Here is a 25,675-nt window from a genome sequence, read left to right as displayed (position 1 = left end):
AATGATAATCATATACGGGGGGGTTTTCCCTATATAGGGACTTCCAACCACTGTAGTACCTCTTGCAAAAAATCGCACGACCCAAAATAATGTGAGTCTTCCCCCTAAAATATGAAATATTACTTAGTGATAATCACATAGAAAAGGGGATACTATAGGACACTAGAAACTCTCAACCCACAAAATTCTAGGAACAAGGGTCCCGCCTCATGCCTGCCTATTGGGTGGGCACAGTAGTGGAAAATATGGCCAAGAAGATATGCCTACCTCAAATACGGCCGGGCACAGCCACAAACCAGCCCTCACTCCCTAATACAACAAAAAGGACACAAGTGGCACACCAAATAAAATCTAAGAAAAATCCCCATGATGCCTAGGCTCTAGAAAAGCCTCAGAAGGGCGGGCATAGCCACAAACAAGCGCTCACTCACAAGATCTTGGCAAGAAAACCCTCGACGTGACCTCCAAATTGGAAAAGAGAGAAGCGGCTATTAAGTTACGACAAGATAGAAAGAGAAGGAGATCACACCACGATGGGGTCCCAACCATAAAAACAGGAATACGTGGAACGGGCCCTTAGGTCGGAGAGCGGAGGAGGATGGGGACGGCTAGGGACAGCTGGGAACGGACAAGAATGTCCCTTTGTTGGCGGGTCACAGGGATGGCCATTCAGAACAATAGCCGGATAAGAACTAGGAGGGAACGTGCAACGGCCAGTTGTTTAAAAATCGAACGGCTAGAAAACAACCAATTCCCTTTTACACCTTGTTTAGGGTAGGGGCTCTTTTAGGAGGCGTTTTGGAGGCCTTTAATAGGACGCCTCCTCAATGCAATGCTCAAGCTCAAACTCTTGAGTCTTATGGCTTAGCTGAAGCCTCAACCTTCACTTGCAAGCTCGCTTGGGCCGTGGCCCTTGGAGGCAAGCTCTCTCTCTCTCTCTCTCTCTCTCTCTCTCTCTCTCTCTCTCTCTCTCTCTCTCTCTCTCTCTCTCTTTTTTGTGGAAAAATCAGGGCTGTATATTACTGAGTACAAGATAATCCCCAGCGAATGCCAAAATGGCCTATCACGTGGGGTGTACAAGCTGAATGTAAGGTTGAGAGCCACTATAGTGACAACTCGACTAGAACAAGCTCATGGTGGTCTGTATGATGAGTGGAGGAGAAACCACTGAGGAGGTGCATAATGCCATGTAATCTGTCCACCTGTAAGTGTGAAGAAGAGTGGAGATTGGGCCCAACGCCGAAGGAAGTCCAATCGACGAGCCTCAGCTGCTCTAGATGTACCTGAGGAAGAATCCCACTGCCAAACGAGGGTGTGAATGATGTCCAGCCAAATGGCAGTGAGGGTATCCGGAAGGAGCTGTGGAGCTGCACTGAGAATATGAAGACAACGAGCTCTCCAAACATTCCAGAGTGCAATGCTAGTGATGACTGAGAATATTCCATCACGTGTCTGAGGATCCCCCTGCCAAGCAATCTATGGTAACATAGCCAAAGTCCCTTGCCGGTAACCAGTCGAGGTAAGCATAAGAGCTGGATCTGTGGCTGAGCCCTTGTAGAAAAGATGTGGTCCGGGCATCGATATCAACCAGAAGACAGATCCCCAAGTAAGAAATCCATGCTGAACACCAGCTCTGCTAAGTAAAAAGCAAACTGCTAGCCACACTGCATGAGAAGACGAGCATGACCAAAGGCAGTGTGCAGGTGACTCAGGTAGGCGCAAAGAACAGCAACTACATAACGGATCATGACCCATAGAAGCTAACCAAGTCCCAACTGGAAGTCCTGCATGTGCAATCATCCACAGGAAAAAAGAAATACGACGAGCCACATGTAAATCCCAGATGGCTGACCAAAACTGCTGTAGATAGGCATGAGAGAGACCTGAATGTAACCAGAAACGCATACGAGTGGGCTGCTCTGGGTGTTGTCTCATCAATGCGAATCTTCCAATTCTAACAGTGTACTCAAAGAATGATACATGTGCACCGGTAGGGTTAGAGTGAGGCCAATGCCACTCTCCTGGGTCCCAATAAAGCTGAGATAGGGCACGACCCTCCCACACCCAAAGCCTCCAAAGTGCAGCATCAGCGGAAGCGAAACGGGGGTCAACACAACGACGCTTCCCACGGGAGCCAACTACTCGTATGGCCTCCCATCGAGCGCCGAGGTAGACAAGGTGCTGAGAGGTAGTAGCATATGTCAGCCTAGCATGCATCCCCGAGGAGTAGTCAGTATCAACTATTAACAGCATGGTGTCGAAACGAACTAATAAGAGAGTGCTCTGAGAAAGAGGCCTTCCCAGCCACAATGTGGAGGCATCTGAACCGTGCCTCGCATGACTGCGTCCCAGTGTGAAGGAATGGCAGAGCCAATCTCAAGCAGTCTGTCTCTTACCCCGCGACCAATGTCATAATGTTCTGCCACAAAATCTGCATCCAGCATACGTGTCTCATGAAACAATCGCATAGAGGCAGCAGGGCCAGTGTCCCAAGCAGCCCAATCAATGTGAGTCCTCTCTCCAAGCTAACGGGGTGGATTAACCGAAGAATCAAGAACTGCAGCATTCCAAATGAGAGGTTGGCGCTCAATCTCCTCACGGCATGAGGGAGGTGACCGTTTGATAGCTCGTCGCATGGATACCCAAATCTGAAGGAGCGATCGAAGGAACGGTGAGAGAGTGCTGGTGCACAAGGGGGCATCCGTAAAGAGAAAACGATACCCTGTTTGCTAAGTATGGCCATCTCTAGTGCCGAGGCGCGGAGTCGCTGTGGAAAGAGCGGCCTGAAGAAGCATCTTCCAAGGTTCTTGGCCGGGAAAAAGACCCCGAACAATAAGCTTGGTAAGAAGGGTGCGGCTCTGTAATTCTGGACAAGCCACGAAATGCATGACTCTGAGCACGAAGAAAGTCGGACATAGTCTCTCCCACAAACAGATACAGATATGCTGCTAAAGGGCATCCCTGACGGACAGATCGAGAGAGCTCAAAACTGCGACTGACACGACCACCAACAGTAATAGCACTACTGGCAGTCCTGAAGAGAGCGGAAATGCCTGAGATCCATCTCGAAGGGAAACCCATCCTGGCTAATGCTCCTTCGAGAAAATCCCACTCAACACGATCGTATGCTTTCTCGAAGTCAAGGATGAAAAAAGCGAGAGGTTCAGAAGATGATCCGGCCCACTCTACTGCCTCATAAAAAGTGAAGATATTATCCAGTATGCATCGATCCATGACAAAGCCTGTCTGAGAAGTGTGAATAATATCTGGTAAGAATGGTCGCAAGCGATGGCTGATCAGTAACGCTAATATCTTATAGACCGAGTGGAGTAGGGTAATAGGTCCCCACTGGCGAAGCTGAGTGGTGTCACCCCCTTTCGGAATAAGAGATATGAGACCTGAACAAAGATCCGGATGCATATATCCTGATGCAAAGATATCTTGACAACCACGAAGCAGTGGTATATGCAATACATCCCAATAGGTCAGAAAGAAAGCTCTAGTGAGGCCATCCTCGCCTGGACAGGAAGATGGATCTAGACTCTCGATAGCAGCATGAAGCACTGCAAGTGTGAATGGAGCCAACAAGATCTCTGCCATAGTGTCTGTACAACGACGTCGGGTGTGATGCCAGATCTGCTCACGGGCAAGTAAAACCTCAGTAGTGCATACATCAGCAGTAAACAATGCCTCAAAATAATCTGCAGACATATCAAGAATAACATCAGGATGCATATGAAGTGTTCCTTGAGCATCGCACAAAGTCCTGAGGGTGGTGCCAGGAGGGCGCTCTTTATGCGCAGTGAAGAAGTCCTTATTCATTCGATCAGCTTTAGCTATCCAATGAGATACTGAAGCATGATGAGTGAACTCAGACCTAGCCTCCTGTACGCTACGAATTTCCTGTGTGAGTTCTGTCTGTCTAGCAGCGAGATAGCATCCTGAGGCCACTCCTCAAGCAAGCGCTGTGTGGAACGAAGAGGAATGTGGAGGTCAGACTCACGTACTCTCAACTGACGATGAATACTAGCAGTCTGATCACGGCAGTAAATACTAGACTGAGTAATGCAATGGGCAAGGAACTCTCCAGGGGGACCACAAAAAGAAGCACCCGTGGACCACAAGTCGTGAATCTGCTGCTGCAAAACTTCAGTGGTGAGAACACTGTCAGGGATGCGGCAGCCTCGTCTTTGTGCAACGGATCTAGTGAAAGAGATAAACAATGAGATGGGAAAATGATCTGAGAGGCTGGTTCCTCGCCAAATAGTAGTAAATCCACATAGAGCTGCTGCCCAAGAGCCAATGTAAAAACGATCAAGTCGCTCTAATAGTCTTCCCTGTTGTCTCTGAAACCCCCATGAGTAATGAAGTGTAGCAGGGTGATGACCAAAAGAGGGTATGTGCCAGGCGTCAACACCTTGAATAGCTAGAAGAAATCGATCCCAAGCTGGCTGCTCATCTGGAGAAATGGATGATAGAACTCGAGGAGTGAGCGATCGCCAATCAGAGTCGCTCTCGACGTTGTTGAAATCGCCTCCAACAACCCAAGAGTCCACAGCAGGTAGAGCAGCAACCAAGGACGACCAAAAAGTAGCTCTCTCCCGAGGAGTAGTGGGTGCATATACTGACATAAAGCCAATGGTAGAGTCCCGAATCCGAATAGAAACATAGACTGCTCTGCCAGCGACAAGGGTGCCATGCTGCTGAACTGATGCCAAGTATCGTGGCCCCACTGAAATGCATACACCGCAACTCTGTCCATGAATGCCTAGAGCAGGCTCCCAAAAAGTGTGAGCGCCCGAGGGCATGAGATTACCAAAGGGAGTGGCAATCTTATGCTCCTATACTAGTAATATATCCACAGTGCCTACTACATGAGCATGTAAATCTTTGCGAAGTAAAAGCTTGCGTGAAGCTCTTACCCGAGAAGTCTGTAAACCATTAGTATTCCAAGAAACTACATGTAAATCCATAGTCTGTATGGAAGAATTGGTAAAGCATCTGACTAATTGCGCATCTTCTTGGAGGCAGCTGGGCCATCCAAGGGATGAGCTTCTGGCGGGAGGAAAGCAACCCGCAAGCCCTCTCTAAAATATGGCGTCTCATTGCACCAACTGCGGACCTCAGCTTGTTTACATTGCATGACCGATGCTGCAACTTTAACACCCCAAATGCACATAGACATAGGAAGCACCACATCTGAGGATACATGAATGATCATAGGCAATGAATAGCAAGCATAAACATCACTCCATTCCATTGCACCAATACAGGAAGGGAAGTGTGGAGACAATACATCTGGAGCAGAAGTAGTCAACCATAAATTAAGCTGAGCCATAGTTTGTGCATGCACAAAATGCAGAACCTGATCCTCGGTCCATTCCTGAGCTGCATGGAATGGAAGGAAAAAGGAATGGGTAGGCTGAGAGTGACTGCCTATTAAAGAGGGAACACAACCTGGCTTGTGGTGCATAAGGTAGAGTTGCACCCGCAATGGTCCTTCTGAGTCACCGCACATTTCAGCTCGATGAGTGCCCCACGAAAGAGGGCAAGAGCTGAGAAAACTGCGTGGGACATAAGTATGGGCGGCTGAGGGAGGGGGTGGACCAGAAGGTGGAGGGGGGGGAGTAAGGGCGAGAGGGAGAGGAGGAACAGGAAGAGGGAGCAACGGTGAAGGATCCATCTGCATGGGAATAGGGACCTCGGGAATAGGGGAAGGAGAAGGCACGGGAAAGACAAGTGAAGGAGGAGCTGGTAGCAGAGGTAAGTGATCCTGGGCTGAGGAAGAAGAATGGCGAGGAGAAGCTGGGGGTAAGGGAGTGGCAGAAACTTGAGAGGGAGCAGGAGAGGTAACACTGGGGGTTGCTTGCGGAGTGGGTTGCTGACGAGGACGGAAGGAATGGCTACGACCTACTGTCTGCCATGCAGTCTCAGTAGGAACTGAAGCAGAGGGAGGAACATGGACGGGTGAAGCTCTGGGAGCACCCTTAGGCTGCTGAGGTGCTCGAGTAGTAGTAGTAGGAACCGGCTGTGGCTGACCACATGGCTAAGTGTGGGTGCCACGAGCTGTTTGTTGTTGTCGCCGATGGCGTGGCTGAGTGGGGCAATCGCGTGCCAAGTGTCCCATCTCGTGACAACGTAAACATTGTCCTGGGCGGCCAGTGACTACCATTCGGCAAGAGTAGTCTCGATCACGCACAGCCACAGTAACTGTATCTGGCAATGTAGTATCCCCAAACACCAAGACCTGAATGCGAGGTGGACCAGATGAGAAGATGAAGGATCCTGGAACTACTGTGCCAAAATGAGCAGCAATCATCTGAAGGAGATGCTCATCAATAAAATGGAGAGGCATATCCGGGAAGGAAAGCGTCAGAGGGAATCGGGGAATAAGATGTCGACTGTCAAACTCCTCAGTAGTGAACTCTGGATACCACCTCGTCAAGTATATCATTCTGCGATCAGAGAGTATCGGAGAGCGAGCCAGGAGAGCTGAGGCAGTGGCGGGATCTGAAAGTCGTACCATGAATATGCCTCTGCCAAGTAATGTAAGTTCCGAGACCCGTCCCTGAGTAGTGCCTAGTGCAGTCTGACACCAATCACGTATAGAAGAGCGAGGTGGAGACTGTCCAATCATCCGGCCAACCAAGGCATGCTGTGCCAAGTGTTGAATTTTGGAGTCAATGCGTGTCAACAGGTCACCAGTACAATCCACGCGACAGGCAATTGGTGATGGAGCGCCGTGTGTGGCACTCAAGACCGGCAAAGCCGCCATGAAGAATGGGCGAGACTGGTAAACGGAAAAGCAAGACCCAAAGCGAAGCTTGAACTCTTTCACTCTCTCTCTCGTTCTCTCCTTCCCTTGCAGATATTAGAACGATGCACACGGGAAGGTTTGAAACAGGTGGGGTTGGCAGGCTGTTAGGGTTTCGAAGAATTAGGGTTTTCGGGGAATTAGGGTTTCAAGAAATTAGGGTTTGCAGAGATTAGGGTTTCGAGAAGTTAGGGGTTGAGGAAAGGGCTGCAGGGACTCGGAGACCAAGACGCGTGGGGCTGCAGGCAGCATGGCGCGCGCAAGAACTTGAGGTGACGGGTTGCAGCAGGGTTCGAGCGCAGGATTGCAGCAGAACTTGAGGTGACGGGTTGCAGCAGGGTTCGCGCGCAGGATTGCAGCAGCAGGGTTCGCGCGCGATATTGCAGCAGCAGGGTCACGCGCGCAGGGTTGCTCGCTGCAGGGTTCGCGCGCAGGCCTCATCCTCTCTCTCTCTCTCTCTCTCTCTCTCTCTCTCTCTCTCTCTCTCTCTCTCTCTCTCTCTCTCTCTCTCTCTCTCTCTCTCTCTCTCTCTCTCTCTCTCTCTCTCTCTCTCTCTCTCTCTCTCTCTCTCTCTCTCCCCCCAAGCTCCCTATATCTACTCTCCATCAAGCGGCAAGCCTTTATCTCTTGCAATTCTCTCAAGCTTTGGGCTTCCCTCTAGAGTCAAGAGTCTATCTACTCTCTATCCGGATTTTGCATCAACGGCATTCTGTCAGCCCGGCACCTCTCGAACATGGACATGGACATGGTGGGATGAGGCGAATTCCAATGGTCGAGGCCAAGGTGCCCATGCAATGATCACGATCTTTTAGATGTGAATCCAACCGAATGAAGACCCACCTGCTATCCACTCTCTCTAAGGCTCCAAACTCACTCCGCCCAATGGCTCCAAGGTATTCCTGCAACGAGGCACCTCTTGGAGCTTGTTCAGGCAACTTCTAGGTGCTAATCTAGCTTCTGATGGGTTGGAAACTTCTCCCTGGCTTAATGCTACAAGATCTTGAACTTGACTCTGAGGACAATGTTGTCTACTATGTAGCTCCAATCTATAAGTTGAATTTGCAGATCTATGCATCTGCAACCTGATTGTTGCAAAAATGCAGGTGTAATAGGCTGTGTTTGGAGGTTGTTTATGCGACAGCTGCACCAGATCGATCTGGTCACCCAAACGCAAGCTAAAGATCCCCCTGCTGGCAATGGCGGACCATCAGGGAAGGTTGCCAGCCGATGGCCAAATTTGGGGCAGGCTTGGGGCGGAAACAACTGCCAGGTTCTCCTTCTTTCCTCTAGGCTGAAAATGTTCCTCGTAATAAAGGGTGTGATAGGTTGAGGAAACGCCAGGAAATGGAGAGGAAGATATAACACTAGGTTTTGCCATTATTTCTTCTATGACTTGTGAAAATGAGAACCCTACCAATCTGGAATAGATGTCTTGCCTCCTGTTTCACCTGAGGTTAGAAACTCCTTTTCAAAAGCCTTTGAAAGGCCTGTGCCAAGTATCTCAATTAATTTCCACCAAGTGTTCATACAGAGACACACCAGCTCAGACATGTACATACTTGTACACATCATGCTTCGAGTTTCCAACTGGTGCACGACCACGAACACGCATATTTTACTAGTCTAGACTAAAAACTAATACATCAGGTTGGCCGATTGTGCCATGTACAATCATTTATGCTATTGGTGCTTTTCTTTAGCCCTGGGGGTCTTATCTGTGGTTTCGCCAGCCTTCTGACCCGGCAGAGCAAGCAGCTACAGGCTGATGTACATGGGCTCCTTGTAGCCTTATACAGGCATGTTTCATTGGACTCAAGAAATCTCCTATTTTGTTACTTGCTCACTACAAGCTCTGTCTTTGAATTGACCTTCATGGTTGTTCTTTGATGTATATTTTATGGAATAATGCTCATAGATCAGACGTATAAAAAATCTCTTCCCTCCAATGCTCTTTCAAAAGAAAGAAGAGTATTGTTCTTAAGCTGGCAGCACTATGAGGTATGAATATTGCAATGATTTACTTCCAGATTCCCAGCATTGAATTGTCAAATAACAGACAAAACAGCAAACATGTCTGGACTCACTCAAATTCCTTAAATGTCCTTAAATGAAAGGATCAGAAAAGAAAGTGAGGTAGCCAAAATGATACACAGCCAATAGCATGCGGCATGGTCACATTCAAAACCTTACTTTATGCATGTGCTGAGCATTAGCCCACTAGACCCTCTGCATAAATAAATGCACTTCGGGCATACCTTCCAAAGTCGCATTGTGCGGTCCCGACCTGCAGATAATACACGTTCCTGCCGCAAGCAGTCAATGGTAAGAACTTCACTTTGATGACCAAAGAGTGTATCCATGTAAGCCCTGTCCTCCACACTCCACAATTTGATGGTTCGATCAAAGGAGGCTGACATCAGCTGTTGAGTTCCTTGCCTAAAGACAAGAGATGAAACTGCCCCTCGATGTCCAGGGAAGGCCTACACCCAGAAAAGTACAGATCTAAGAATAAATCAGATTGCAAGTCTTTAGCCAACAAGAATCTGTGCTAACAGGCAGAGAGAGATGGCCAACCTGAAGATGCTCTCGAGTGCGAGTGTCCCACAAATGTATCATTCTGTCAAGTCCACCTGTTGCCAAGTATCGACCATCAGAGCTTACTGCCAGCGCTAAAGTATTTTTACTTGCTGGCTTCTGCTTGCCCTTCACACCCATTTTTGCTCCATTCACACTCGAAGCTAAACCCTCCTTACTAGGCCAGATGTATTTGTCACGAGATCCAGTCTCCACATCCCAGTGCACAATCAAACCATCCTTTGAAGCTGCAAAACCTTTCGAGTCATCCTCTGATAAAGCAACTGCAGTAACAGATTGTCTGTGCCGCCTACCAACATTCATGCCAAGTGAGGGCACATCTGGTTTGACAATCCTGCACATATCAACGCTATCAAAAAACTTAAGCAAGGACTTTTTGAGAAAAAGGCAGCATCCAAGCAGACTGTCTATTGCATTGCACAAAAATGTTATCTGAGAATGCTGCTCAGAGAATGGCATGATTCATCTTATTTTACACAATCTGAGTGGCATAGTAAACAAAAGCTAAACAACATTTGAATCCATCATGCCATGTGTGCTGCCAAAAAGGATCGGATCCTTCGTTAAAGAAGCATCTACGCTCTGATACCACAGTTACAGGCTTGGACACCCCGGCGAGAAATCAATAAGAACACACGAACAGAAACCACAACAGAGAGAGAAGAGGAGAGTCGTGGCGGAGTTCCGCTTCCAAATGCACTGGCCCCAAAGTCTAGCACGCCTTTTTTCTTTATTGCTCAATCTCATCGTACAACTCCCGAGGGTTCAACTCTCCACAGCCTCTCTCGGTTTCTGTGTCCAAGAGAGAACCCCTGAGTTCACTTATAAATAGTACAAAAAGGCCCAAAAGCTAGGTCTTCAAAAAGCATCAGAAAGCTTTTACCCCAAAAAGCTTGTGCATATTCAAGAATTTCCATATACAAGCCATGTCAGCGGCTCTCCGCATTTTGCGGTGCTCCCAACCACGTCACCTTCTATGATTAGAGTTTAGGCCCCTCGGCCATGCTCTTCAAGTTGGGAGTGTTAGGTTTTTAAAACCCTAACCCTCTTGGCTGTCAAGTCATAACTTGTGAAAGGAGACCTTTTTACAAATGATTTCTTGGATTCCTTATCTTCGTCATAGGAGAGAGATTAACAAGTGATGTTTTCAGATGTTACAGATTGTGAGTCAAAAGCAAAAGTTGAAGACAATGAAGCTTAAGAATCTTGGAAGTTCTAGATGCCTCAAAGACTTGGGACTTTCAAAGATTCATAGATGCTCGGTCCAATGCATTCGTTTGGCCTGCCTCACATTCACTCTCCCTAGAGTGGTGGTCCATGTAAATCTCTTGGTCAAAGCCAAAATCCTCTATGCCTGAACAATTCTCTCTATGTGGCATTGCATCACTAGGGCATCTGAGTGACCTTAGGGTCTAGAACTAACTTGATTGTCTTTTGCAGATTCCGACGGAGGAGCCTAAAACCTAGAGGAAAGAAGAATTACCAACTTATAAGGTTCCTACCAAGGGGCCTAAATATTAAAATGCGCACACACAAAAGATTGCGTAGAGGATTGATGATGTGGCAATTGTACGGACATTCGTGAGTTGCGTGGGTTGATGACGTGGCATGCTATACGGATTTTCGCAAATCACGTTGGCTGTTACAAACTGCTGACATGTCCAGACACTGAAGAGCAGAGCCAACCTTCACATCACGGCCGAAGGGCCTAGGCCCTAAACCCTAAGAAGAACAAGTAACAAAAGAAGAAGTCCTACCAACTTATGGGGACCCTGTTCGATGGGGCCCTAAAGGAATTAAAATAAAGCAGAACCCATTCACACACACACACGTGCAGTTGATGACGTGGCAACGGTACGGATGCTCCAGAAATCACGCTGACAGTGCTAACATGGCAAGCCATACAGATTTCTGTGTTTTGTGTTGACATGATGACGCGGCAAGCTGTACGGATTTTCGTAAATTACGCTGGCAGCTTTTGGCATTGCTTTTGGACCAGATGCTTTTGAATTTGAAGGCTTTTCATGTAAACTACTTTGGGGCCTAGGGCCTTTAAATATGAGGCTAGGGGTCATTCTTTGGCATGCACCCACTTCAAAACAGTTCACAGTTCACAATAGATTTGCACTGGCCCGGCGGAGTTCCGTGCCTACAGATATTGGCCCAAAGACTGGCGCCCCTTTCGATATTTCTTTATGTATTAATCAGTGTTCAAAGTACAAGAGTGGTTTGGGTCTCTCTCAGACTCTGCGTCCAGATGCTCTGCAAAGTGGGAGCCTAATCCACATATTTTAATGATTACAAGGGATGCCAAAAACAGAGCCCCAAAAGCTTAAAAATAAAGCAAAGGTTCTTTTCTCTCTCACAAGCTCTCTTGAGCTTTTGAAAATAAAGCAAAGTCTCTCTCTCTCTTCTCAAATTGCGTAGAAAAAAGCTTCAACACTGGCTGCCGTGAAATGCGCCGCAAAAAGCAGGTTCAACTGTACGATGCCACGTCATCATGTCTCCGCAATTTCTGAGATTCAGCCTGTTGCCCTAGGGTTAGGGTTAGGGTTAGGGTTAGGGTTTCTGGTAGTTTTTAGGGTTTGTAGGTTTTACGATTAGGGTTAGGGTTAGCGTTTCTAGCAGATTTTAGGGTTTGCAAGTTTTAGGGTTAGGGTTTTCAGCAGCAGTTAGGGTTTCAGCTCTCAAGCAGACATGTCATCACTTTGTGACATACCCCCCTCTTGAAAGCATTGTAATCGCCCTCGATTACGCCTGCAAAACAGACAGAAGCCATAAACCGTCTTAGTAGACACTAACTATTAGTACCTACGTACTAGGAACACACATCTAGCACATGTACCAATCGACAGTCACATCACACAACATCACAGAACATCACTAGACATTCAACATTCATTCGGATCTTAGACCATGATTTATCGGCAATGTAGCTAGCAATCGCATCTAGATCCAATCGGGACCTCATCGATGTCCGATTGACTAACCCCTATTGCAACCATGTCTATTCGAGATCAATCAGAGCATTTTCAATCAGACCAAAATGCTGCAATCATTTCGTCTATCAGTTCCTGCACTTAAAAGAAGTCAAGAACAAATCAGTATCATAATCAGGAATTCCAAGTCATCCAGCAAAATACTGTAGCTCTCACTATCCCTGAAGCTCAAAGAGACATCAGTGACTTTAGTATCAAAATCAACGTATCTGTTGACAAAGGAGCAGAGTAACTCCCCTCTTGTGCATCCCACTGCACTAGATCTCCGCCAAGCTGAATTCTGGGTTCCATTTGGAGTAGACTATGCTAAACCAAAATCCTCGAGGTAAAGTTTCACAATCTGAGGAGTATCTGCTAGGTCCTCCTCCTCCATCCACTTCGCATCCAATGCAGGATAGTTCTTGAACTTAACCAAGAACCGCCTTCGGACTTTACCTTTATTTTCGTATCCTTATGTGCCAAAATCTGTTCAAGAATAAGGATCTCCTCGTTTTCTTCCACTTCGGGTTGCTCATCAGGAGGCACATCACCTTAAAAAGGTTTCAAGAGACTCACATCAAATGCATTGTGAATCCTCCAAGTATCAGGCAATTTCAGTTGGAAGGAGACATCATTTAACTTTTCAGATATCTGGAAAGGTCCGTAGTATCGCATACTAAGCTTTGGAAAAAGCCTCTCCTTTCCCTTTTTCTTTCTCAGGCGTGCCTTCTCAAAATGTAAGAGCACCCAATCATCCTCCTTCAATTTCAAGTCGCGACGATGGCAATCCGCTGCCTTTTTCTGTCGTTCTTGAGATTTCTGCAAAGTCTCGCGAACCCTTCGCAACACCTTCAACAATCTCAAATAGCGCCTTCCCCGTCGAAGAGTGTATCGTGTTATTGTAGGCAAATTCCACCAAAGGTAAGTACTTTTCCCATTGAGTCTTCTGATCCGAGATATAAGACTTCAATAAATCTAAAACCACTGAATTGGCAATCTCAGATTGCTCGTCAATCTACGGGTGGAACGATGACGAGAACTGCAACCGCATGCCAATGTTCTCCCAAATTGCCTTCCCAAACAAGCTCGTAAATCTGGGGTCCCTGTCAGAGACAATCGTCTCAGGCATGCCATGTAATCTCAAAATCTGGACCACAAACAGTCTCGCTAAGTGATTCGGCTTGACTGTTTTCTTCACTGGAATGAAATGAGCCTGTTTGCTAAATCTGTCAATGATAGTCCCGATACCATCGTGACCACTCTGTGTTCTCGGAAGATCAAAAATGAAATCCATTGCAATACTTTCCCAGGGGCGGTTGGGTATGGATAAAGGTTGTAACAATCCCTGTGCTTTATGCCTGTCAAACTTGACCTTCTGGCATACCAAGCAACTGCGCACAAACTCTTCCACATCCTTTTTGAGTCTCGGCCAAAAGAAGTATCTCTCTACCGCTTTCATGGTGGTAGCAATGCCGCGGTGACCCGTAAAAGGTGGACAGTGGCATTCAGTCATAACCTTTTCCCTCAACGGTTGTGTAACGCACAACATGTTTTTCCTCATAAAGTAGCCATCCCGAATGGAATATCCCGCTACTGTCTCCCCATCCCGTATCCGTGTGAAAACGTCTCCAAAATCCATATCTGTGGCATACTGATCGACCATATCCTCGAAGCTCCTATGATGTATCGCGGCAACAGCCAGAACTAACGGCTTTCAAGACAAAGCATCTACCACCAAATTCTTTTGTCCCTGAACATGGACAATCTGGTAGTGAAATTGTGACAAGATGTTCGCCCACCGCATCTGCTTTTCCGAGAGCTGCATCTGTGACAAGAAGTAGCGCAAACTCTGATGGTCTGTAAAGACAGTAAAATCCGCTCCAAGTAGGTAATGCCGCCATTGAGTAAGAGCATGGATAACCGCCAAAAGCTCTTTCTTATAAATCTATGCTGTCATCTCTGGCCTTGAGAACAATCGGCTGTTGTAAGCAATGTCAGGGCCTTCTTGCATTAAGACCGCACCCAGACAACGACAACAAGCATCACAATATACTTCAAATGACCTTTGCAAGTCCGGCAAAGTCAAAACTGGTCCTGTAATCAATTTTTCTTTCAATGTCTGAAAGACGGTCACCTCTGTGGGTCCCCACGAGAAAGAGACTCCTTTCTGTGTCAAGATATGCAAAGGGGAAGCAACCTCTGCAAACTTTCGAATGAACCGCCTGTAATACGAACACAGTCCCAAGAGGCTTCTAACTTCATGGACATTCTTCAAATTGGGCCAATCACGGATAGTCTCTATCTTGGCCGGATCCATTTGCACTCCTGTTGCTGAGACAATGTGTCCCAAAAAAAGTGTATCTCTGGTAGAAAAAATTTCACTTTTCTTCGCATTAATCACTAACTTGTGATCTCGTAATGCCTGAAAGACCTGAAGTGTTCTGCCTCATTCTTGGAGAAAGCAATGATATCGTCAAAGAAAGTGCCAACAAATAGCCTGTACTCTCGAAAAATCTTGTCCATCATCCGGTTAAATGTCACAAGAGCATTGGTTAAGCCAAAAGGCATCACCAAAAACTCAAATAACCCAAAAGTCGTCCGAAAAGCTGTCTTGTAGACGTCTCCCGACGCGATTCTGATCTGATGATATCCACTCTTCAAATCAATCCTGCTGACGCACGAGGATCCCTGTAATCTGTCGAGTACATCATCGATCCTAAGAATCGGAAATCTGTTCTTGATGGTGATTTTGTTGAGAGCTCTATAATCGATGCACATTCTCCAAGATCCGTCTTTCTTCAAAACCAACAACATTGGAGAGCAACACGGTGAAGTACTAGGCTGGACAAGACCCTTTTCCAAGAGGTCTTCTACTTGGTTCATAATCTCTTCATTCTGTGCTCGGCTCACACGGTAAGGTGGCTGGTTCGGTGGTGTGCTTCAAGGTATCAGATCAATGGTATGATCTTCAGGCCCTCTAAAAAGCAGTCGGCATGAGTGTGGAGAAAAATCTTGGCGTTCTTTTGTTCAGGTCAAAACATATTCAACCTTTATCCATCGTTCAGTTCTCTCCCAAAAGAATGAGTAAAGAAACTGAAGTTCATCAAGTACAATCTCTGAGCCCTTCATTTGCCAAAGTCGCTTTCTCGACCAGGTAGTCAACCACGGCGTAGTTCTTGTGGAACCAAGGGATTTCGAGTACGTCACTCGCGTGCCCTGAACACCCCTGTCATTGCAAACGAAGTTTGCTAATACCCAGTGTAATGGCAACATCTCGTCCAGGTGCCACTCGAACTACCTCCGCCTAAGGCCTCAGCCTGTCGGGCGTAGTTCCAAATCGAGCCGCCAATTCCAAGTGAAAAGAAGTTAGCCTTGGCTCCTTCAAAAGAGCTTCCTGATCCTTCACTTTGCCCCAAAAGCAGCAAAGTTTGTACTTTCATTCATTTGATTCGGTTCAGGTCCCACACCATGTGGTACCAGTTCTGCTTTTTATCTGCCTTTTCTGCCACGTCTCTCTGCTGCTTTAGAACTTTCTGGCCTTTCTTCATCTTGTTCATTCGGTGCCTTGTCAGGGCACTTCGCGGAGATATGTCCATGTTCCCCGCATCCAAAGCACTTCCTCTCCTTGATGAAGCGAGCTCTCTCCTTGGGAGTAAGCTTGGGTCGTGCATCCTTCTTTTCTGGGTTGCTCTTTCTCTTTCTACTTTCATTCGCTGAAGTCTGTTCGGCTCGTTGTGTCATGGCCTCATGGGTGGGGTAGGTCAGACTACCAGAGTCAATGGCAAAACCCCGCTTCGCATGACTCATCAGCTCCTGAATAGAAGCTGACTTTTGTTCCAAGCAGTGATTTCAGATCTCTATAGGTAGACCCAAGGTAAACCGCTCAATCTATTCTCTGAACGAGATCTTCTTAAATGAAGAGGCGGGTAGAAAAGAGCTCCAGAATCTCACGCAATAAGCATCCACTGTATCTCTCTTGGTCATCCGAAGATGGTTCCAAGCAGCTCGTACATACTCTTGCGTCAACCAAGAAGAAACAAAAAGCTTAAATTTCAACCATTTAATTGACGCAGTCTTGTTTAAAAGAAGCGTGGACCACCAAGTTCGAGCATTCCCCTTCAAATAAGAGGCAGCTCTCCGAATCTTGGAGTGCTCTCTCTCACAAGCTCTCTTGAGCTTTTGAAAATAAAGCAAAGTCTCTCTCTCTCTCTTCTCAAATTGTGTAGAAAAAAAGCTTCAACGCTGGCTGCCGGGAAATGCGCCACAAAAAGCGGGTTCAGCCCTACGATGCCACGTCATCATGTCCCCACAATTTTTGGGATTCAGCTTGCTGCCCTAGGGTTAGGGTTAGGGTTTTTGGCAGTTTTTAGGGTTTGCAGGTTTTAGGGTTAGGGTTAGGGTTTCTGGCAGATTTTAGGGTTTGCAGGTTTTAGGGTTAGGGTTTCCAGAATTAGGGTTTTCAGCAGCAATTACGGTTTCGGCTCTCCTGCAGACACGTCATCACTTTGTGACACAAATTCTGGAGTACCGGCTTGTACTGTGTTGATGTAATATAAAGAAATACCAAAAGGGGCGCCAAGGTTTGGGGCCAATACTCTCTGGGGTGAAAATCCGCCACTCCGTGTAGCGTGTCGTCTCTCTCTCTCTCTCAGTTCGGTCGTTATTGAAGTGCTAAAAGTCTGTTTAACTCTATCTTCAAACATGGTTTTAAATCTATCTTGGGAAGTGATAGGATGTTGCAGGACATCTCTATTTGATGGAAGTATGATCCACCACTGAAAAATTTTGTCTACTCTACTGAGTTACTCACTTCTGATGTCATGTGACACATCCAACCCTATGTGTCCGTGGACAAGCTACAGCATGATCAGGGTTCAGTCAGTCCAGTCAATCTACATTTAGAAGTGATCTGGCACTTTTGTGAGTCTATTCGTAGACCGTGCATGTCCAGTCACTTAGTGTAGATGCATATCCTCTGGTTGCACACAGCATGATCATAAGCATTCCCAGAATCCATCAGAATCCTTCAAAGGAATTTTCCAGTGCATTTAGCCTATTTTACCTATTTTTGACATTTTTCACTTATTATTTTTAAGTGACTTTTGTTGGAAAGTAGGTAGGGCAATTTTGCTAAGTTTGTATATAAGCAAACTAGAGCTAGCACTATTTGGCAGAAGAGACAACAGGAGCCAAGCTCAGCAGGCAACTTCTCCAACAAGACCCTTGGTGGATTCCCTCCAAGCCAGAAGAACCTCCCCTAGCGTTTCCATCTTCAGCATCTCATAGCGTTTCCAGCAGATGCACCATTGCCAGCAAGCCCAGCCCTTCGGCGTTTTTGCATCAGATCTTCACCGCCGGCATAGCCCATCACCTGGCATTTTTGATCCCCACATCTCTAGCGTTTTTGACAGTTCAAGCATGGCGATTTTCAGCAGGTATGAGCAGCGTTTTTCAGCCATGAAGAGCCTGCGATTTCAGCCCTAAGAAGGTAGCAGATTCAGCCCGGAAAGACCATCAGTTTCCAGCCTAAAGAGACCTCAGTTTTCAGCCCTACACCTACAGATTTTCAGCGACAAAGACCCACACAAACAGCCCCCCAAATCAGCGTTTTTGGAGTGTAGCAGATTTCAGCCCAAAGAGTTTTTGGACAACAGTAGAAAGATTGCAGATTTCAGCCCTTAGGTCGGTCTCGTCGTCACCGTCGTCATGCCGACATAGCCTAAACTTGCATCAATCCCATGCATTCCAGATTGTGCAATCATAAGTAGACCACTCTCGCCGACGAGAGTGGGGCCTTCGGAGGAGGGTTTTACAACGTCTTTGGTGTCATATCTCTCTTCTCTCTCTATCTCTCAGTCTCATACACTTGCACGCACAGTGTCCATTCACTTTATTTGTGATCATAGCATTCTCTCATTAAGAACGGAAGACTCTCCCTTCCATAAGAACAAAAGGAACCTTGAGCACAGTTCGGGGCACTCATCTTGAGCAAAGCGCAAACATTCATTCCGCTGCACCTTACAGTTTACCCATAAATGTAAGTGCTCTGAATACAGACAATTTTGTAAAGACTTTGATCATCTTGGATGACATGTATGCACTAACGATTTGAATATTGTCGAGGTGAAAGAATTTCTCAGTTGTGGGATGAACCATATCCCCGCCCAACCACTGAATTAACACTTGGCTTTTGCCGTTACTTGGCTGACATAGCCACAGTCTGTTCTTTTCTATTGGCATGTGGTGCTTGTCTTGTGACAGTGGTATCAGAGCATCAGGCGTGTGCTTTTCTGAAAGCATACCGGTCCCACACAAGAGCAGACACAGCAAACCAGAGACTACTAGAATTTTATTTGAAGTATCTTCGCGTCCCGACCCCAGATTTATTAGGCACTCCCACCCTTACTTCATCGCGCAATTGGGCGCGCTCCCGTCTTCATCGCTCATGTCTTACAGGGCATAAAACAAAAGAGAAGTATCCAAGATTTAATTCGAGTCACTGTTTTTCTCAAAAGCAATGCCATGCAGATGGTGATGTCCATAGCTACCAAGCCGCACACTCCAAGGACTTTGCAAGCTTTCAAAAAAAAATTGCCCGAAGTTATATGGTTTCTAACATCTTCCTTCGGAGTGCAACTTTTGGCAGAGTGGGGTATCCTAAAATGCTTGCCACGAAAACCCTGGCAAATTATAACTTGCAGTCTTTATACATCTCTCGACAGGTGTCTCTTGTTGATAACATCGGAAATCTAGTGTGATTGCCAGGTGTAAAAGGTGTAGTGGAGTGAATGTTGAACTTTGCTCAAGATGAGTGCTCCGAACTGTGCTCAAGGTTTCCTTTTACTTACGGAAGGGGGAGCCTTCTGTTCCTTTAGTGAGAGAGAGCAATGGACACAAACAAAGTGAATGGACACTGTGAATGAAGGTGCATGAGACTGAGAGATAGAGAGAGAAGAGAATACGACACCAGACAAGTTGTCAAACCCTCCTCCGAAGGCCCCACTCTCTATGGCGAGAGCGGTCTACTTATGATTGCACAAATCTCTACAATGCTTGGACTTGCCGACGATGTCGACGACAATGAGAACGACGACGAGACGGGTTGAAATCTGAAAATGCTAAGGGCTGAAATCTGCAAATCTTTATCTGCTAAATTCTGACTCTATGTCGGTGACGATGTCGATGGCGACAATGCGATGACGACGCGCTGAAAAAGCAGATGCTGAAATCTGCGTTTTCCGGGCTGAAACTGTAAACCTTGATGGATTTCACCATGCGGCGAGGATCTGCTGCGGGAAGGTGAGATCTGCGAGGTTCGGGACTTGTTCTGCGATGTCTTAAGTGCTGAAAACTGAAAACGTTGGTGCTTGTGTTGGTTCCGTCACGGTAGATCTACAAAACGTTGAAATGCCTGGCAGATGCAAAAATGCTAGGGCTGAAAATGGTCTGGCTGTGGGTAATCTGCTAACGGTGGGAGTCTTCTGCTTCTTGCAATCACCAAGAATCTGCAAGATCAAAAACGTTGGCTGATATGGTCCAAAAACGCTAGGTTGATGCTGAGTTGCAAAAAAGCTAGGCCTGCTGTTGGGGGTCCTGCTGAGAATGTGCTGGTTGAGCGTGTGCTCTTGCTGCCTCTTCTACCAGAAAGTGCTAGCTTTGGTTTGCTTATGTATTATCTTAGCAAAATTGCCCTACCTAGTTCCCAACAAAAGTCACTTAATAAATAAGTTAAAAAATGTCAAAAATAGGGAAAATAGGTTCTGTGCATTGGAAAGTGCTCCTGATGGATTCTGATGGTTTCTGATGGTTTCTAATGGTAATGGTGATGATCATGCTGTGTGCAACCAGAGGATATGCATCTAATCTAAGTGACTAGTCATGCACAGTCTGCGAACACACTCACAAAAGTGTCAGATCACTTCCTATTCTAGACTGACTTGACGAAACTGGACCCTGGTCATGTTGTAGCTTGTCCACGAACACATACGGTTGGATGTGTCACGTGAGTAAGGTACTGGTACCGAACTGTATGGCGTCGAGGGAGATCGCCAATAGCATCCGGAATCCTGGAAAGGAGTCTTCGCCGGCCCACTCTGATGCATGACCCTTGAACTTCATAAAGATCTGCAACGCTTGCTTCTGTGGGTCGCGCCGAAAGCGACGGTCATCTTCAATGCGTCCACTTCGTCTATAGTCATGCGTCTACCTTCTTCAAGAATCTCCGAGGCTGAAAATTCCTGAAACCACTTCCAACACAAAAACATGAACATAACCATTCCATGTAAAATGACTGGAAAAATACTACTCTTCTGTAGAGCCTGTGCATGCAATGTAGATGAACATAGAGATGGAGTGTCAAACCGTTCATCAAACACACGCAAACAATGAGGTCGAATCGTGACTTTCTGATCTAAATCAATCAATTGTGGCAAATCATAATGGAAATGCCCATGCTTGATGCTCAATCTTTCTTGGGCTCTTTCTACGATTGTTTCATGCCAAGGAAGAGACATGGAATGTGACTTCCTTGTATGCATACTTTTCAGCTTTTCATGAGAAATCCGCATACATCCGTGCTCATTCATGAGTGAATCGTGCTCAACATACAATATGGCATGCCTATGAAAAGGGATCACATAAAGACGTTGACTAAAATACAGGAAACGATCACGAATGAAACACTCAAACAATGCGTGCTAACTAATCATTCGAACACATAGTACTTCCTGTGAGGGTTCTTTGAACCTAGACTCGAGAGCCAAGATCGGTTCTTCTTGAGGGGGTTCTTTGGACCGAGGCTCAAGAGCCAAGATCGGTTCTCTCTGCAATGAGGTTAGCTTCACTAGAGAAAGTATCCACTAACACATCATCCTTGTGAACAATCACATCATCTTCATGCAAATCATCATGCTTGTGAGAAATCACATCTTGATCATGCAATTCATCGTGCTTGTCATTATTATTCAAATCATCATGCTTATCATCATGCAAATCCTGTGTGTCATGCTTTGGAGAAGAAGAGATTGAGAGAGTCTCCTTTTCCTGAATTTCTTGCATATGTGCCTGCACTTGAGAAAAGAGTCGCAACATCTCTTTCATGTGTCGACCGTTCATTGCTTTTCTTGCTTTGGTCTCTCAATCAAATTCTGCTTTTCTTTCTTCAGCTTCCAAGCGTGCTTGCTCATGCTCACGCTCTATGGCTGCCATTCTTTCTTTGTGTTCTGCCTTTCTTTCTGTTTTTCGTGCTTCACGTTCTAACTTCATGTCCATCACCATCTTGTCGAAAGCCTCCATAGGAGTTAGTGCAATCCTTGTCGTAGATGGGGAAGGGTCGGAAAAACCTCCTGGTGATGAAAATTCTTCTTCGCCACTCCCATGCTCACCACCTCCAAGCGAAGTATCCATTCCGCTTCGAGTGATGACCATCCACTGAAGTCTTTGGTTCTTGTTGGTTCTTGTGGTCTTGGGTTCTTAAGTTCACGAGGAACTTGGGTTCTTGGGGGTCTTGGTTCTTGGGGTTCTTGAGGGTCTTGAGGTTCTTGAATTCTTGAGGTTCTTCTTTCGCTTGCAATCTGTGTTAGAGAAGGATCTTCTCTTCACCCGAGTTCTGCTCTTTTCCGCGGGCGCACCCCTTGGCGGCCTTGCGCGCTCACACCAAGGTTACTCTTTCCCACCTCAGGTCGATTGGCCGGCCGCTAAGTGCACGGTCCGCTCTCAATGAGTGAAAAGAGAACAAGGGGAGGCTGGACAAGCCCTTCTTTCTTGGGTTCCTGTCACTCTTTCAAAAACACGATTAGGAATCGACACGCCCAAGAGAACTTGGGTTACGTACGACCGCAACAAGCAAAAGAAAATTCTTGTGTTTCTTGTGGTTCTTTCCTTGAGTGATACAGAACACTGCCAAAGCTCTGATACCAATGTAAGGTGCAACGGAGGTGAATGTTGAACTTTGCTCAAGATGAGTGCTCCGAACTGTGCTCAAGGTTTCCTTTTACTTACGGAAGGGAGAGCCTTCCGTTCCTTTAGTGAGAGAGACACCAGACAAGTTGTCAAACCCTCCTTCGAACGCCCCACTCTCTATGGCGAGAACGGTCTACTTATGATTGCACAAATCTCTACAATGCTTGGACTTGCCGACGATGTCGACGATGAGGACGACGACGATACGGGCTGAAATCTGAAAATGCTGAGGGCCGAAATCTGCAAATCTTTATCTGCTGAATTCTGACACTATGTCGGTGACGATGTCGATGGCGACAATGTGACGACGACGCGCTGAAAATGTAGATGCTGAAATCTGCGTTTTCTGGGCTGAAACTGTAAACCTTGACGGATTTCACCGTGTGGCGAGGATCTGCTGCGGGAAGGTGAGATCTGCAAGGTTCGGGACTTGTTCTGCAATGTCTTAAGTGCTGAAAACTGAAAACGTTGGTGCTTGTGTTAGTTCCGTCACGGTAGATTTGCAAAACGCTGAAATGCCTGGCAGATGCAAAAAATGCTAGGGCTGAAAATGGTCTGGTTGTGGGTAATCTGCTAATGGTGGGAGTCTTCTGCTTCTTGTTGTCACCAGGAATCTGGAAGATCAAAAACGTTGGCTAATCTGGTCCAAAAACGCTAAGTTGATGCTGAGTTGCAAAAACGATAGGCCTACTTTTGGGGGTCCTGCTGAGAATGTGCCTGTTGAGCGTGTGCTCCTGTTGCCTCCTCTACCAGAAAGTGCTAGCTTTGGTTTGCTTATATATTATCATAGCAAAATTGCCCTACCTAGTTCCCAACAAAAGTCACTTAATAAACAAGTAAAAAATGTCAAAAATAGGGAAAATAGGTTCTGTGCATTGGAAAGAGCTCCTGATGGATTCTGATGGTTTCTAATGGTAATGCTGATGATCATGCTGTGTGCAACCAGAGGATATGCATCTAATCTAAGTGACTGGTCAAGCACGGTCTGCGAACAAACTCACAAAAGTGCCAGATCACTTCCTATTCTAGACTGACTTGACGGAACTGAACCCTGGTCATGTTGTAGCTTGTCCACGGACACATAGGGTTGGACGTGTCACGTGACACGAGGTCTTGGGACTACCATCACCGCCATAGGAACATTGCTTGTCAAGGCTTGTTTTGACTATTCAAGAGTTTGTGGATCATGGTGCGGTCAACGGCGACCTTATGAAAGGACTTGTCACAACTCGGTGACGTGGCATACTAGGGTTGCAGACAAGACTAGGGTTGCAGACCACACTCACACACCCTCCCTTGAGACATGGGTAGTCCCGGAAAAGTATGGCAGAATGTTGACGTGGCAGGCTGCTGGAATGCTGACGTCGCTGGCTGCTGAGAATTGCTGACGTGGCAGTCACTGTACGGCAGGGCCTGCTTCTTGCGGCGCATCCCACGGAATTCCGTACAACCTTTTTGCGTGGACAGTTTGGCGGCAGCTTTGCTTTTTGTTGGCTACGCAATTGGCAAGAGAGAGAGAGAGAGCTTTTTATTTAAGCCTTGCTTTTATTCTCTAAAGAGAGAGCTAGTGAGAGAGAAAGCATCTGGACGCAGAGTCTGAGAGTGAGCTCCTGCCTACTCTCTTGTACTTTGAACACAGATTAATACAAAAAGAAATACCGAAAAGGGCGCCAGTCTTTGGGGCCAACATCTCTAGGCACGAAACTCCACCGGGCCAATGTCGAATCAATTGTGAATTGTGAACTGTTTTGAAGTGATTATTTGTGGTGTCGTGGTAGATTCTCAACTTGGAGTGTCCAAGTCTGTTACAGCGGTATCAGAGCACGGCAGATTTCTCTTCTATGGGAAATACGATCCTTTTTATGCAACACTTATGGCTTCAGGCAAAGATCAATCGGCTTCCTCTGAATCCGGAGATGCAGAAATAGATCACAACGAAGAATCACACGAGGAGTATGGCCCGCCTCAGCCTACTCAGGTGGAGCTCGAAGAGATGGAGCGTCGACGATTGATCAGTGATGCAACAAAGATGATGCTTGATTTTGCGAAGGACCCAAAATTTGCAAAATACATGAGCCAGACTTCTTTCAATGAGGTGCACACACAGTGGCGGCAGACCACAGAGCCACCCCTCAAACCGGCTCTCAAGAAACCTCCTACTCCCAAGATGTATACAGAGCAAGAATTAGAAGAGGTGGTTGATGCACGAAATTCGAATTGCTCAGCCTTTTGACGCGCAGAACAAAGCTAAAAAGCACGACAAAAAGGAGAAGAAAGGCGCTAACTTCCCGGGTTATTTGGGTCGTCAATCTACCTTTGAATCGGCAAGAAAGTAGAAGAAGCGTGTTCGATTTGAAAGAGTACCCAATTCTTCTTCTTCTTCTTCTTCTTCTTCTTCTAGCTCCTCTGACTCGAGCGAAGAAGACAAAAAAGGCAAAAAGCGAAGTAAAAAGCAAAGCTTTGGAAAGTGCAAGAAAAAGGCAAAGAAGCCTAAATCTCGCCCCGTGGTTGACAGTTCTACAGAGGACTCGTCTTCAGATAGTTCGGACTTTGACGACAGCAACTTTTACGCAAAGAAGAAGAATTTTTATAAAGCCAACCAATATGACTTTCTGGAAGACAAAAGCAAGAAAGTCAGAGAGTTTAAGCAAGGTGGACAGTCAATAAAATTTGACACATTTTCTGATTTTAGAGAGGCTTCGAAGGCTTTGTCTTTTATATAGTAGTTTGACATCGCTTTCTCTGGAGGGCGTTACTCAGAGCACTCTAAGATTCGAAGAGCTGCCTCTTACTTTTAGGGGAATGCTCGAACTTGGTGGTCCACACTTCTATTAAACAAGACAACGCCAGTTAAATGGCTGAAATTCAAGAGGCTTTTTATTTCTTCTTGTTGACTCGAGAATATGAACGCAATATACGAACTGCTTGGAACCATCTTCGGATGACCAAGAAAGATACAGTGGACGCTTATTGCGAGAGATTCTGGAGCTCTTTTCTACCCACCTCGTCAATTAAGAAGATCTCGTTCAAGGAACAGATTGAGCGGTTTACCTTGGGTCTTCCTACAGAGATCCGAGATCACTGCTTGGAACAAAAGTCAGCTTCCATTCAGGAGTTGATGAGTCATGCGAAATGGGGTTTTGCCATTCACTTGGGCAGTTAGACTTACCCCACAGATGAAATCGTGACGCACAGGGCCGAACAAACTTTGACAAATGAAAGTAGAAAGAGGAAGAGCAATCCAAAAAAGAAAGAAAAGGATGCACGACCCAAACTCACACCTCAAGCGAGGGCTCGCTACATCAAGGAGGGGAAGTGCTTTGGATGC

General features: G+C 46.4%; 1 protein-coding gene across 1 annotated transcript in view; it reads right to left on the bottom strand.

Annotated features, from left to right (window-relative positions):
- Positions 1-25,675, bottom strand: part of LOC147457991 (U3 snoRNP-associated protein-like EMB2271) — a 93,539-nt gene that overhangs the window by 58,824 nt on the left and 9,040 nt on the right. The window contains exons 2-3 of the mRNA XM_086512747.1: positions 9,389-9,743; positions 9,070-9,294 (exon numbers count right to left, since the gene is read on the bottom strand). Of these exons, the coding sequence (XP_086368873.1) occupies positions 9,070-9,294; positions 9,389-9,743 (580 nt within the window). The remainder of the gene's footprint in view (positions 1-9,069; positions 9,295-9,388; positions 9,744-25,675) is intronic.

The sequence above is a fragment of the Adiantum capillus-veneris genome, chromosome 5, assembly GCF_014529385.1.
Source record: "Adiantum capillus-veneris isolate H3 chromosome 5, ASM1452938v2, whole genome shotgun sequence".
Taxonomy (NCBI): domain Eukaryota; kingdom Viridiplantae; phylum Streptophyta; class Polypodiopsida; order Polypodiales; family Pteridaceae; genus Adiantum; species Adiantum capillus-veneris.
The sequence above is the reverse complement of the archived record's forward strand: the minus strand, read 5'-3'. Positions and strand labels throughout refer to the sequence as shown.